Genomic DNA, 12354 nt, shown 5'->3' on the forward strand with positions numbered 1-12354 from the left:
TAACTTTCGTTACTTAATTAATTTCCTAATTATGACAGAAAATATAAATTGCTAGTAGTGCTTTGAAAAAATGAAGGGTTTTGTTATTTAATTTCGTTGTTGCTTCTAGTCACGAGTTTGTTATATTGATATACAATAAAAGCCTTTTTATATATGAATTCTAATAGAAAATATTTACAATCAAATTTTTCAACTAATTATCAAGTAAAATGATTTATTATCATTACTCGTAAAAAGGTTCGGTATACATTTCTAAATGAATAAAAAATATAAATATAATATATTTCATGTTTATATGTTTACATAATATTTGCAAATAAAAAAACTTCGAATTTTTTAATTGTTATTACTGACAAAATTTACATTAACGTTAATCGATCGATTGAATATTTTATTAATTTAGTATTATGTAATATATATTATATTATTATATTTTATTATTCTATTAATATACATATATTTAATTGTATATATATATGTATCATTAAAAATATATTCATAAAATTTATAATAAATATTTATAATAATAATATATATTAATAATTGAAACAAAAAGAGATTTTCTTTTATCGAGATTTTAAGTGTAACGGTGTTACAACAACAATGTATACAAAAAGAGGGTTTCTCATCATAATAAAATTACTTGGGAAGGATAAAGCTTGGTTGTAAGATGTTCATGGTGAATTCCGACGGAATAAAAGACGGCGATGAGGATGGTAAGAGACAGAGAGAGAGAGAGAGAGAAAGAGAGAGAGAGAGAGAAAGAGAGAGAGAGAGAGAGAGAGAAACCGTGCAAGCGCGAAATTCCAAAGAGATCAAGGTGTTTTCACGCAGAGAGAGAGAGAGAGAGAGAGAGAAAGAGCAAGCAAGCTTTCTCCTTATTCAATTTTGGCATTAACCCTCTTGTACGTCGTGCATGCGGCAACGAATAGAAATTCCGCAAAATGTCAAGAGACCTTCATCCCTGATTAAATTCTGTGATTTATTATCGGATTCACTATGAATCTTAGGGGGTTGCCAGTAAGTGCATTCATTTGCATAATTTCAATTCTACATTCGTTTTTTTTGTTTATGTATAAAAAATACTCTAAAATATGCATCTCAACGTTTATTTGTTAAACTTGAAACCTCCTCAAGGAAGAAGTGAGGTTATGTTCAGTGTATCAAAAGGAATTTTGCATAACGTGTTTTTTGTTGTTACAAAAATTGAATAAAAATTGTCAAATGTTCTCGAATATTAAACTTACCTTGACACTTACCTATATTATTCTTAACGCTAGTAAACTATTTAAAAAAAATAAAATTCTATATTCTGTAGAACAAGATTTTAGTCAATTGGGATGCGAACACTATTCCTCTTTTTTATTAGAAACAAATAATACAAATTTTATATGTCTTCCTTACCTGTTCTTTTTACGAATTACCTGATTACCTGACGTGATAATGAATTTAGTATTAAAATAATATTAAATATTAGGGTAAGAAGCAAAAGTTCGAGAGCGTTTTTAAAATGAATATTTTCAAAGTAAATGTTACAAAAAAGAACAATTCATTATGCAATTGGAATTACAAATAGTAGAAAAAAAATACAATTTGATATATAATATTTTTTGAAATTTTGAATTTATGCGTATTTATCATCGTAATCATTCTCGAGGTATCTCGTTTCGAATGAGACACCGACTAAAGTGTCGATTTTACGAATAGAAACTAGCGAGTGAGAGAAGTGAATGAACGAACGAGCAAGGAGAGAAATGAGATAACATGAACGTGTGTGTGGGTGCGTGCGCATGCTTGCTCACTTTCTCGTGTGTTTATGTGTGTAATAGAATGAGTGAGAGAGCGAAAGAGAGAGAGAGAGAGAAGGACAACGTCCTCGTTGCTATGGCGACTCCCGACGAGTTCCGGACAATCCTGGAAAGGTCCGCGAGCGCTACTAAATGCCCTAAATAATACAACTTCGTCGTAGACTTGCTCCTTCTGGCGCCTCCGCTTTAACCTTTTCCCTTCTATTTTTGGATTATCCTCAACGACCTTTACCCTCCTCTTCCTCCTCCTCCTCCTTCTTCTTCTTCTTCAAATTCCCCTCTTTTCTCTCTTTCTCTCTCTCTCTCTCTCTCTCTCTCTCTCTCGACGATTTAGAACCCAAGTACCTGGCTGACTGGCTGGCTGACTGCTGTTCCTAGAACACACCACCTACTTTTTAGGGGTTAGAAATAAAAATTTGGAATGATATATATAGGATATATTAATACGATTGCGTATATGGAAAAGGTTCGAATTTATATTCACCCTTCCCCTTTCTCACTACTACATCCTTGTTTTATTTTTTTTTTTTTTTTAATATTTGATTTCTTATACCTTTTCATCCTCCTTTCAAATATTTTCTATTCAAGTTTATATTATTGGTTGCGCGAGCTAGTATATATATGTGTTACTACATTGCTACTCTTAGGGGGTATTGTAAGGGAACAATAGTAGAGCTTTGGTACGATTCATTAGATTTGAAATGTGATCGTATTGCGAAATCAGAATTTGGGAAGCTTTGCTTGCACTTTAATCCGTTAAAATTAGATTGAAGTAGTAACAGTCACTTACAAGCCCTCTCTACCCGCATATTCTCTGATCTCGGGGAGCTCAAAGGGGCTTTAAGGCCAAGTACTGAAGTGGTCAACAATCGTTACTCACCCTCCTCCTGCACCCAAACCCACAGTAGTTTCAATTTATCTTGAATTCATTTCGATATACAAATCATCTATTACCTCTCTAAGTTTAAATAATCATCATATATTTTGTTCGTCAAGAATATGGAAAAAAGTTCTTTTTTTTGCATGCACGCTTCGATGGATAAAAATAAAAAAAAAGTTTTAGATATACGCGCGTTTGATTCTAATAAAAATTTACAACGCGAACGATTTTTTATGCGCGAGATCAAACTACCTTTGGCACTAGTTCGCGAGTTTATTTTTATTTTTTTATTTTTTAAAAGACAAGCGAATATAAAACGTGACGCCGAACCAAAAATATATATGTATATATACATGTATAAAAATAAAAACAAAAAATAACAAAAAAAAAAGAAGGTTTATCGTTCCAGCGAGAATAAAAAAAAACACACACATATACACACAGCTGTCGCACGGGTCGTGTAATAACGGATTGGTGAAGGGTGTAGGAGGAAGGGGCTAAAGGTGTAATAAATGCGCTACGCGAATAAAATATAACGCGATAATCCGAATATAAGTTTCGTTATCAAACTATGAGGTAAGATCCAAGAATTTGTGATTGCGTGTAATTTTTGATTCCGTAAATAAGACTCGATTTCTCGTTAACGAAATGAATGAATTTGATTTAATTATTGTCATTAGAAAAGAGAGAGAAAAGACGTTCTCGAAATCGTGGAAAGCAGAAACCCTCGTTTGTTTAGGGCTTTGGGGTTCGGGGTAAGGAGATGCAGGGGGTTACGTGCAAGGGGTTGTATATGAGGGTGGTCTACTCTACGACGACACGTAGAACGATGAGATGCCGAACGTCGATAATCTCTTTAGTGCGTGTAAACTCGTGTACACGTACCTCCATTCCCCAGTCACCCCCCACACCCATTTCCACCCTCCACCTCACCTCTTCAGGCTCCACACACTTAAACGATCTATTAGTGCGTGTCGATAGGTGTTCTAATAAATTTATCGCGAGAAACGGGTGTGTAAATAGGTTTCGCGTTTAGGTGTTACTATCTGTTTTCGCGACAATCGTGACTTTCGATTATTATAAATTGATCGATTTATTTTATTACTTCGCGCGTGTATTATTTCGAAGTAATTTTCTCATCAAATTATTAACACTTTTGAGAAATTCTCTCTCGTTTTTTGAATTATATATATTTTTTATGAATGTAAATTTAAACTTTGATAGCCATACTGATAATCATAATCGTTCGATTTTGAAAGGATCATTTGTTTTGATATTTCATTCGTAAGAATCGGTGGTGGGAGTTTGTGGTGGTGGTGAGGGGTTTAAGGTAAGGGTGGCAAATCCGTTTTGAGATTTCTTCTCGAAAAGTTAGAGAAAAAAGTTCACCGACCATTTATCCCCTCCCCCCCCACACTTTCACTCCTCAACCCTCATTCCTTACTCACCTTACTCTTTCCTCTCCCATTTTTCCTTCTCGCAATATAATATTACATAATGGCGGGGAAAAGAAATTTAAAAGGGCGAAAAGTGTGCGTCGTGAAATGAGAGTTGAGTAAAAATGTGGTATCGTAATAATAAAAGCCTAGGTTGGGGGAGGAGGGGGGGTTACGGGTGGTCGTCTCGTTGCGTCCAACCAAGCATCTAGCATATTTCCATCTGCTTCTTCTTTTTCCTTCTTCTTCCATTTTTTTTTTCTATTATGATTTAAGAAATATGTTTTCTGTGAAAAATAGTTATCCTCTTTTTCTTTTCTCTGTAATCTTCTCCCCCACTACCCCTCCTTTTCATCTTTATGTCTCTCTTTCTTACCCTTCGTCATCTCTCGACGACGTGATTCAACGTATTCGTGATTGCGATATCTCACGATATGGGGTTACCTTTTTTTGTTTTTGTTTTTTCTTCTTCTTCTTCTTCTTTCCCTTTTGAGATACGTGCAAAAAGCACTTACGAGAATGGCTGGTCATAAATATTGCGCGTACTATGTGTCTCTTTGACGCATCTTTCTCGTCTTGATTTCGTATATAGTTTAAAAAAGGGAATAAAGTAAAATTATATTATAGTTGCTAGTATGTTAGGCCAGTAGGTGGTACTTTTTATCATTTTTATTCACAAAGTGAAATAACTTTAGTACTTGCTAGTTGTTATTTAAAAATAAATAAAAAATAAAAAATAAATAGACACGATATGTATGTATGTATGTGTACATAAAATGTGACGTAAAGAAGAAATAATTTGTTTAATAGTTAAACGAAAAGTTAATTTACAAAAATTACATAAATTTGTAAAAGTAGAAAAAATTAAAGAAAATAGAAAAAACTCTTTCTAGATAGAATATTGGTGTTCTATTTATTATCAATTATTTCCCTATTCCATTTTGTTACAAAAATGAACTGCACAATTTGAATATTTATTTTTTTTTTTTAATTTTTTACATCAGTCAAATAAAGCGGTTAAAAAGAATATGGATTGAATTAAATTGCTCTTACATTAGCAACATACACACACAAATTTTATTTAATTTCTTTCGGATAGAATAATATATTATATTTTTTTATTTTTACAAGATCATTTGGACGTTGATTAATGATAAAAGAATAAAAGAAGAAGAAAAAGAAAAAAAAAGGAAGAAGTAAGTCAGTAGGTATCGAAGTTGAATGAAAAGAGAGTGTCCAGGACGATTGTAAATGATCGGGCATGCACATAGTAGTCTCGCTGAGTGACGCGTTTGTAGTGTCAAGAAAGGGTGGAATGGAGAGATCGAAAGGGAAAAAGAGAAAGAGAAAGAGAGAGATGGAGTAACAATCGAAGTTCGAACCGTGCCATGAAAAAGAGAGAGAGAGAGAGAGAGAAGAAAAAAAAATGCTCAACGATACTACTCGTTGATTTACACGCTTGACTTCTTTGTTTTTCACATTCCCTGACATTTTCTGTTAGTCTCCAGTAATACGCGCAATTTCATACACATAACGCTTGTAACATAATTGGAAAAAAATTGGTATTTTTGTCACAACGTAATACACACATATTTTTTTCACTATTCTTTCTCTGAAATTTTGACGTACGTAAAAGTTCTTTCAACCCCTTAACCCTTCCCCTCGCTCCCAATTGCTAACGTCAGTGTTGACGTTCGTTTGATAAATAATAAATCGGATTTTTCGGATTTCCGGGATTAAGTTGAGTTTATCGAGTTTAAGAGTTACGACGTTAATCCGTTTTTTTCTCTCTTTTTCTTTTTTTTCTTTTTTTTTTTTTATTCTAGACAAGAAGAAGAGGATCTCCACCTCGTCTTCGTTGTCGTCATCGTCGTCGTCGTCGTCGTCGTCGTCGTCATCGTCGTCGTCGTCGTCGTCGTCGTCGTCAACGTAGGTCCTCGTCGTAGTACGAGAAGGAAAATCGTTTGCGTTTCGTCGAAGGTACACAGTGGTAAGCGCGCGAGACACTTGTTGCACGTTGCTCGATTTCTAAGAAGAAGAAGAACAAAAAGAACAAGAAAAACAAGAAAGTCAAGAAGAACAAGAAAAACAAGAAGAAGAAGAAGCAGAAGGAGGAAGAAGAAAAAATTAGAATGGCTTGTCAAGGGCTTTGGGAATAAAAAAAAAAATATATCAGTCACCCCGTAAGGGTTGATAGGTAAAGAAAAAAAAAAAAGAAGGAAAAAGAAATGCTGATCGATCACTCAAATCCGTCCTTCCGTCGTCGAGTTTGTTCCGTGAAAATCGTCTTAGTTATTATTCCTCCTTCATTTACGATCATATATTGGGGATCTTCGATCTTCGAATAAATAAATAAAGAGAAGAGATAGATACCTAGGATAATCGAAAAGTTAGATTGATCGATATCCACGACGGAAGAAGTTGTAATAGTTGAATGAAAAGAATATAATCGAATAAGAAGAAGAAGAGAAGTTTACGGGGACAAAGGTTTGTGAGTGTATGAGTGAGGGTAAAAAGTGAGTGAGAGAGGAGAGGATGACAGGAAGAAACGTAACAAGAAGAGGATACGGTCGGTGACATCGGTGGGTTGGTCGGGGGTTGGTTGATTGGTTGGGTGGTTGGAAAAGTGTCATCGGCCCGGCAGCCATTCTGGATAAGAAAAAAAAGAATAGGATTATTTTATTAGGGGTGCTCGATTATTTCGGATACCATTTAATAGTAGTAGTTGGTGGTGGTGGTATTAAGGAAAGAGAAGAGGAGGAAAACTGGATCACCTGCGTGGAATGTCTTCGGGCGCCAAGCGACTGGTGCAGTCGCTTAGGGGCCGAACAGGTGGCGGTGGTAGAACAGTTGGCGGTGGGGGAGGAAGTACACGTTCGGATGGATTCATCGGTGACGTTAACGTCGTCGGTTCGGCAGGATCCAGCACCAGTGCTACGAGATTGTGTCATTACGACAGCGGTCACGAACTCGACGAAATTTCTGTCGTCGGTAGTAGTGCAGCCGTTCCTGTTGTTGCCGCTACCGCCACCGGGGGAATCGCCATTGGTTCTTTGCCTACTCCCACTACTCCCTGCCATTGCCCCGCTCACAAATATGGAAGCGGTCAAACGCTTTATAGCATTACCGGTCTCCCCCCGTACCAGCGGCACCTTCTCACAGAGGAATTCACTCCGGTAAGTTGTTTTTTCTTTTTGATTTGTTTATTTTTTTTTCAAACGTTTCTTCTTTTTTTGTCTTCTTCGAATTATACATAATATATCTTTTTCTTTTTGTTTACTTCTTTCACCAATTTTATTGGTCGATATTGATAATAATAAATTCGATGTTTGTTCCGTGTTCTTTTTCATTCGTAAGGTTATTCACGGTGATCGAGCAAAGGGTAGGATCGATAAAGTCATTGTTGTATTTGTGTGTGTGTGTTTGTACCGAGGGCGTGGTCGAATCACGTGTCACAGCGTAAAATTGCATATCATGTGGGATAGTTGCTTTACTGGTTAGGATCAAAGGATCGCATTTGAACTTTTCTAATCCAATATATATGTATACATTATTAATTAAATCGAAAATTTCGTAGAGGTGATTGATAGTGTTGGTTAGTCGGTATAGTAAAGTTTATATTGGAGAAATTTAGGGACTTTTGTCAGAGATTTAAAACAAAACAAAATGAAGGGAAACAAAATTAAATAAAATTGAAGAAAATAAGAAGAAGATAATGATTGGACGTACGCAATCGGCATCAATTTTTTAAATGCGGATTGTAGCATCCGAAGTGTACGTACTCACAAACGCACATACGCACCTGATCGGCGAGTCAAATATTTCATACACGAACCTCTCACGATGTATAATCAAACATAAGTTTTACAATACTTTTGAATATTAGAGATTGAACATTGTCATTGTTGCTGTTGTTGTTAAATAAGAACGAATATTCGTCTGTACAGGGAAGTAGTAAGAGGAGGGTAGGGATGGCGATGGGGGTGCAAACTGTGTCTTCGCAGTTAGGTATCGGTGCATGCGATTTCGCGATCGGAATGTAGAATGACTAGGGTAACAACGTTAACAAGGTACATTAGATAGCCTATAATCGAAATGTGGGAGCTTAGTTACTAACGAGCTCATGTTATCGATTCGATCCAGTCGTTAGGATTAACTGGCACGTTCTATGCGAGAAGTCAGAATTTGCGTGTGTTAACTCGAACTATCATGGGATTTGTTATATATATATATACGATTCATGCTAGAATAAATCGATACTATCGTATGTGACCACTAACAATAAATTATTTTTTACAGAAGATCCGAGAAATAAAAAGCTATCGATCTTTTTTTACGATCGAAGAAAATCGGTACATTCGACACACATACACACAAACACAAATACGCACATATATGTATATATAAAGAGTGAGATCGTGGGTAGAAAATGGTGGCTATCCATCCTTTCAAGATTTATCGTTCGTCTGAACCGTAAACCGTGCATTCGAGGATTGAATTCATTTTCGATTTCGGCCCTTCAACAAAGCATTCTCTCTCTAGAATACGACCCTATCGAATTGCTATCTTTTTGGCGAATTTCAAACGTTTCCAAATGTTTGAATTCAAATCAAAAGAGCCGATTCTCTTCGATACCAGGATAGAAATCGCCGAGAAATAACTTTTTTTAATTGTTTTTGTTTTTTTGTTTTAAACAATATTCATTGATGTTGTAGGTTTTTTATCGTTAAATTAAGTATTACTGTAATTAATCATTAGAAGAAATAACAAAAACGGAATGATATTTTATAATTTTTTTTCTTTTTTTTTTTTATTCTTTTTTAAAGGTGGAAACAAAAAAAGAATTGAATGAAACGTTGCTGCAGTTAAAATTTCTTCATGATCTTTTAAAAAATTTCTCTTTGACTTTAGTTACGATAATCTATGGATCACGTTATCAAACGCATACCTATGTAAATTATATCTATGCAAATTGACCGTGTGTCATGATACGTAGATTCTCTACGTGTAGGTAGGAGAAGGAGGAGGAGGAGGAGGAGGAGGAGGAGGAGGAGGAGGAGGAGGAGGAGGAGGAGGAAATTTATCTGTAGGAAGCTAATTAACGACTTTACCTTGAAAATAGAACGGTATAATTTCTCTGAAGAAATTCTAACCGGCTCTTCTGTGATACTCTTCTCTTCTTTTTTCTTTTTCTTTCCTTCCTTCCTTTTACACCCTCCCCCACTTACATCTTTTTCTTTTTTCGTTTTTCGAAAACTTTTCGGTAAATATTTTACACGTTCCTTCTTTTACTGACAAACTTTTAAATGAATTGTCATTTATTAAATACATATATTATTTTTTTTAATTCATAAAAATAAATGTCTGTGTCTCTACGTGAGATCTGGTTTACGGGGAAAAAAAGGATTTCAACGTTTGAAAAAAAAAATTAAAAAGAAATACAGAATCGAATTAAAATTTAAACTTAACAATTCTTACTTACCTTTTGTGTTTTTTTTTTTTTTAAAGAAATAGTTTAAAAAATATAAAAGATTGGTACTGATCGAACGATTGTTAAATCCTGATAAAAAGAAAAAAAAAGAAAATAAAAAGAAATAAAAGATAAGTGTTCGAAGTGGATGGTAATCAAACATTTATACTTTACTTATGATCGACAAACCGAGTCAAGTCATGTTTTCAATTTTCTCCAACGTAAATAGCACAATCATTGTTCCTTCTTGGTATGTGTGTGTGTCCCTTAAGTTCCTTTATTTCTTAAAAAAAAAGGAAAAGTAAACTAGCTTTCTCACTGCAACGATATTGATATTGGGTGATAGCGTTTGTTTCCTGTATAGGAAGATGAATAGGGGTGGGGCCGGGGGTGAAAAAGAATGAAAAAAGATAAACGAAAGAGTGAAAAAGAGAAATCAATACGCGAGTGAGTGCTGCCATTACTTTAGAATATTGAATACATTTAGGAAGATTCCTTCGTTATAAACGCAAGTATTACCTTTAACAGTGGACCCTGTTATCGACGGTTTTGTACGGTTCTTCTGCTTCTGAAAGCCGATTTATTTTCTCTGCTCTCTTGTACGATGTTGCTGCTACTGCTACTGCTGCCCCTAGCTTTGAAATTAATATCGAGAATATCGAAGATGTAAACGTGCTTTTTCTATATACATATATTCTATTTTAAGTCTTCGCTCGAGAAGAATCTTTATTCCCAAAAGACTAGTTTTTATAATGCATGAACATTGACATCACAATGTATAAAATATGTAACATCTATCTTTCTTGAACACGAAACTCATTTTTATTTTTGTATCTCAGAAATAGCTTTCAAATATATATAGATCAAATATAATTTTTATTCAAAAATATTATGTTATACGGAAAATCATTTTAATTTGTTTCGATTGGTAAATATAAAGATTATTGATTTTTTGTTGTTTTTTTGTTGTATTTAAAATATAAAGAGATTTTGAAAATAGAAGAATAAATATGAAAATATACATTTTTATATTTTATATATATACTATGATGATTAGTATATATAAGAGTGCATTTATTTTTATTTAAATTGAACGATTTTTAAACGTGGGTTTGCATTTTTCAAAAAAGAAATAAAAATTTACAAAAAAATAATTTTCAATATTAACATTTGCGAAACATATTATATATATATATAAATAATAATAATAATAATAAATATAAATAAAAATATATATAAATTTAAAAAGATTTATTTAACCAATCGAAACACGTTAAAATGTAACTTTAAATCACAACTGAAATATTTGTTGTTAAAAAGTTTTAAATAATTTAAAAGTTTTTGAAGTAAGATAGATAACGAAGGAGGTCTTTGTAAGTAAAACAAATATTACATTTCGAACAAACCACCTGATACGTTCGCATAGGTTTCCGTTTTGATTATACGCTTCAAATATTGAAACGTTTGCTTTTGTATACTTTAACTTTTCTTTCTTTTCTCTCTCTCTCTCTCTCTCTCTCTCTCTCTTATTTTTTTCTCCTTATACTACTACAACAACGGGGTTACCAATTGTTAATTGATTTCATAGCGAAAAAAAAACAAACAAAAAATGAAGTAATAATCATTTCTTGCGTTAATATTAACCGAAAACAATAAGATTTTTGTTGACATAAATATAAAATTCTAGATGAAATGATCGAAACTATATAGAGATATATATATACTATTTATTGGTGTAGTTCGTTATAGTAAATATTTTCCTAAAATATGCGAGAAAAAATATTGACACGACTGAAGCATTAAAATTCGTTTATTATCGAAGAATAATATTTTATCAAATATATTCACAAACGTCAGAATAAAACGTTGTTTCTTTATTTTTCAAAAAATATAACAACGTTTGGGGTGATACAAATATTCGATAAAAGAAAATAATAATAAAACACAAAAAAAAGCATACATCCATTTCCTCGAGTTAATTTTTCAATCGATCATTTTTTAGTAGGGAAACATTGAAATTGTTTTTCGACTTCCCTCCCCAATTTTGTTTCCTTCTTTTCTTTTTTCTTTTTATCGTAAAAAAATTTAATCTCTATTGAAAAGAAATTTGTTCTTTGACGAAGAGAAAATAATAACGATAAAAAAATAAAATAAAAATAAAAAGAACAAAATAATTGCAGCGTGGTAACAGAAGAAAAAGAAAATAACAAAGAAAAAGGAAAAGAAAAAGAAACACGTATAAAACAAAAGCAAAAAAATATAACGGGGGTGGGGAGTGAAGGAAAATGGGGAGTAAAAAAGAGAGAATGGGGTTGATCGCTATGCAAAGGGTGAAAAGGGAGAAGGATGACATTCATGGTAACAACCCACAACGTAGCATAGAAACTGGTAAAGCTTTAAGCGTCTGGTGACTCTAACGCAACCGCAGAGTTTACAAAAGAGTTACGATGTAAAGAGTAGAGACAACATTCCTGGATGAGTGTAGAATCAGAACGAGGTTGAAAATCTAGGATAAGAATATCATCGAGTAGTCATTCACTGTGTGAAATAATTCAATCGTTATGTTAACTATTTTTTTTATAAAGTATAGAACATGCAAAAAAAATAATATTTGCAACAGCGAGAAATGGAGAGTGGGGGATCATCATTTTTTTGATGATAAACATCTTTTATTTATCTGCAAGTATTACGCGATACGATCTAAAAAAAAAGGATCCGTCAATTTGGAGAGATAATAGAACTTTTTGTGATACGCGTTTA

The 12354-nt window shown here is 33.4% G+C and overlaps 1 protein-coding gene across 1 annotated transcript in view; it reads left to right on the top strand.

Annotated features, from left to right (window-relative positions):
• Positions 1-12354, top strand: part of LOC107069486 (uncharacterized) — a 91877-nt gene that overhangs the window by 7631 nt on the left and 71892 nt on the right. Inside the window, 2 exon segments of the mRNA XM_089172033.1 lie at positions 5951-7262; positions 7265-7300. Of these exon segments, the coding sequence (XP_089028159.1) occupies positions 6908-7262; positions 7265-7300 (391 nt within the window). The 5' untranslated portion in view covers positions 5951-6907.

Source organism: Polistes dominula, unplaced genomic scaffold, assembly GCF_049000335.1.
Source record: "Polistes dominula isolate Pdom_NZ unplaced genomic scaffold, Pdom_raw_medaka contig_73, whole genome shotgun sequence".
NCBI classification, from domain to species: Eukaryota; Metazoa; Arthropoda; class Insecta; order Hymenoptera; family Vespidae; genus Polistes; species Polistes dominula.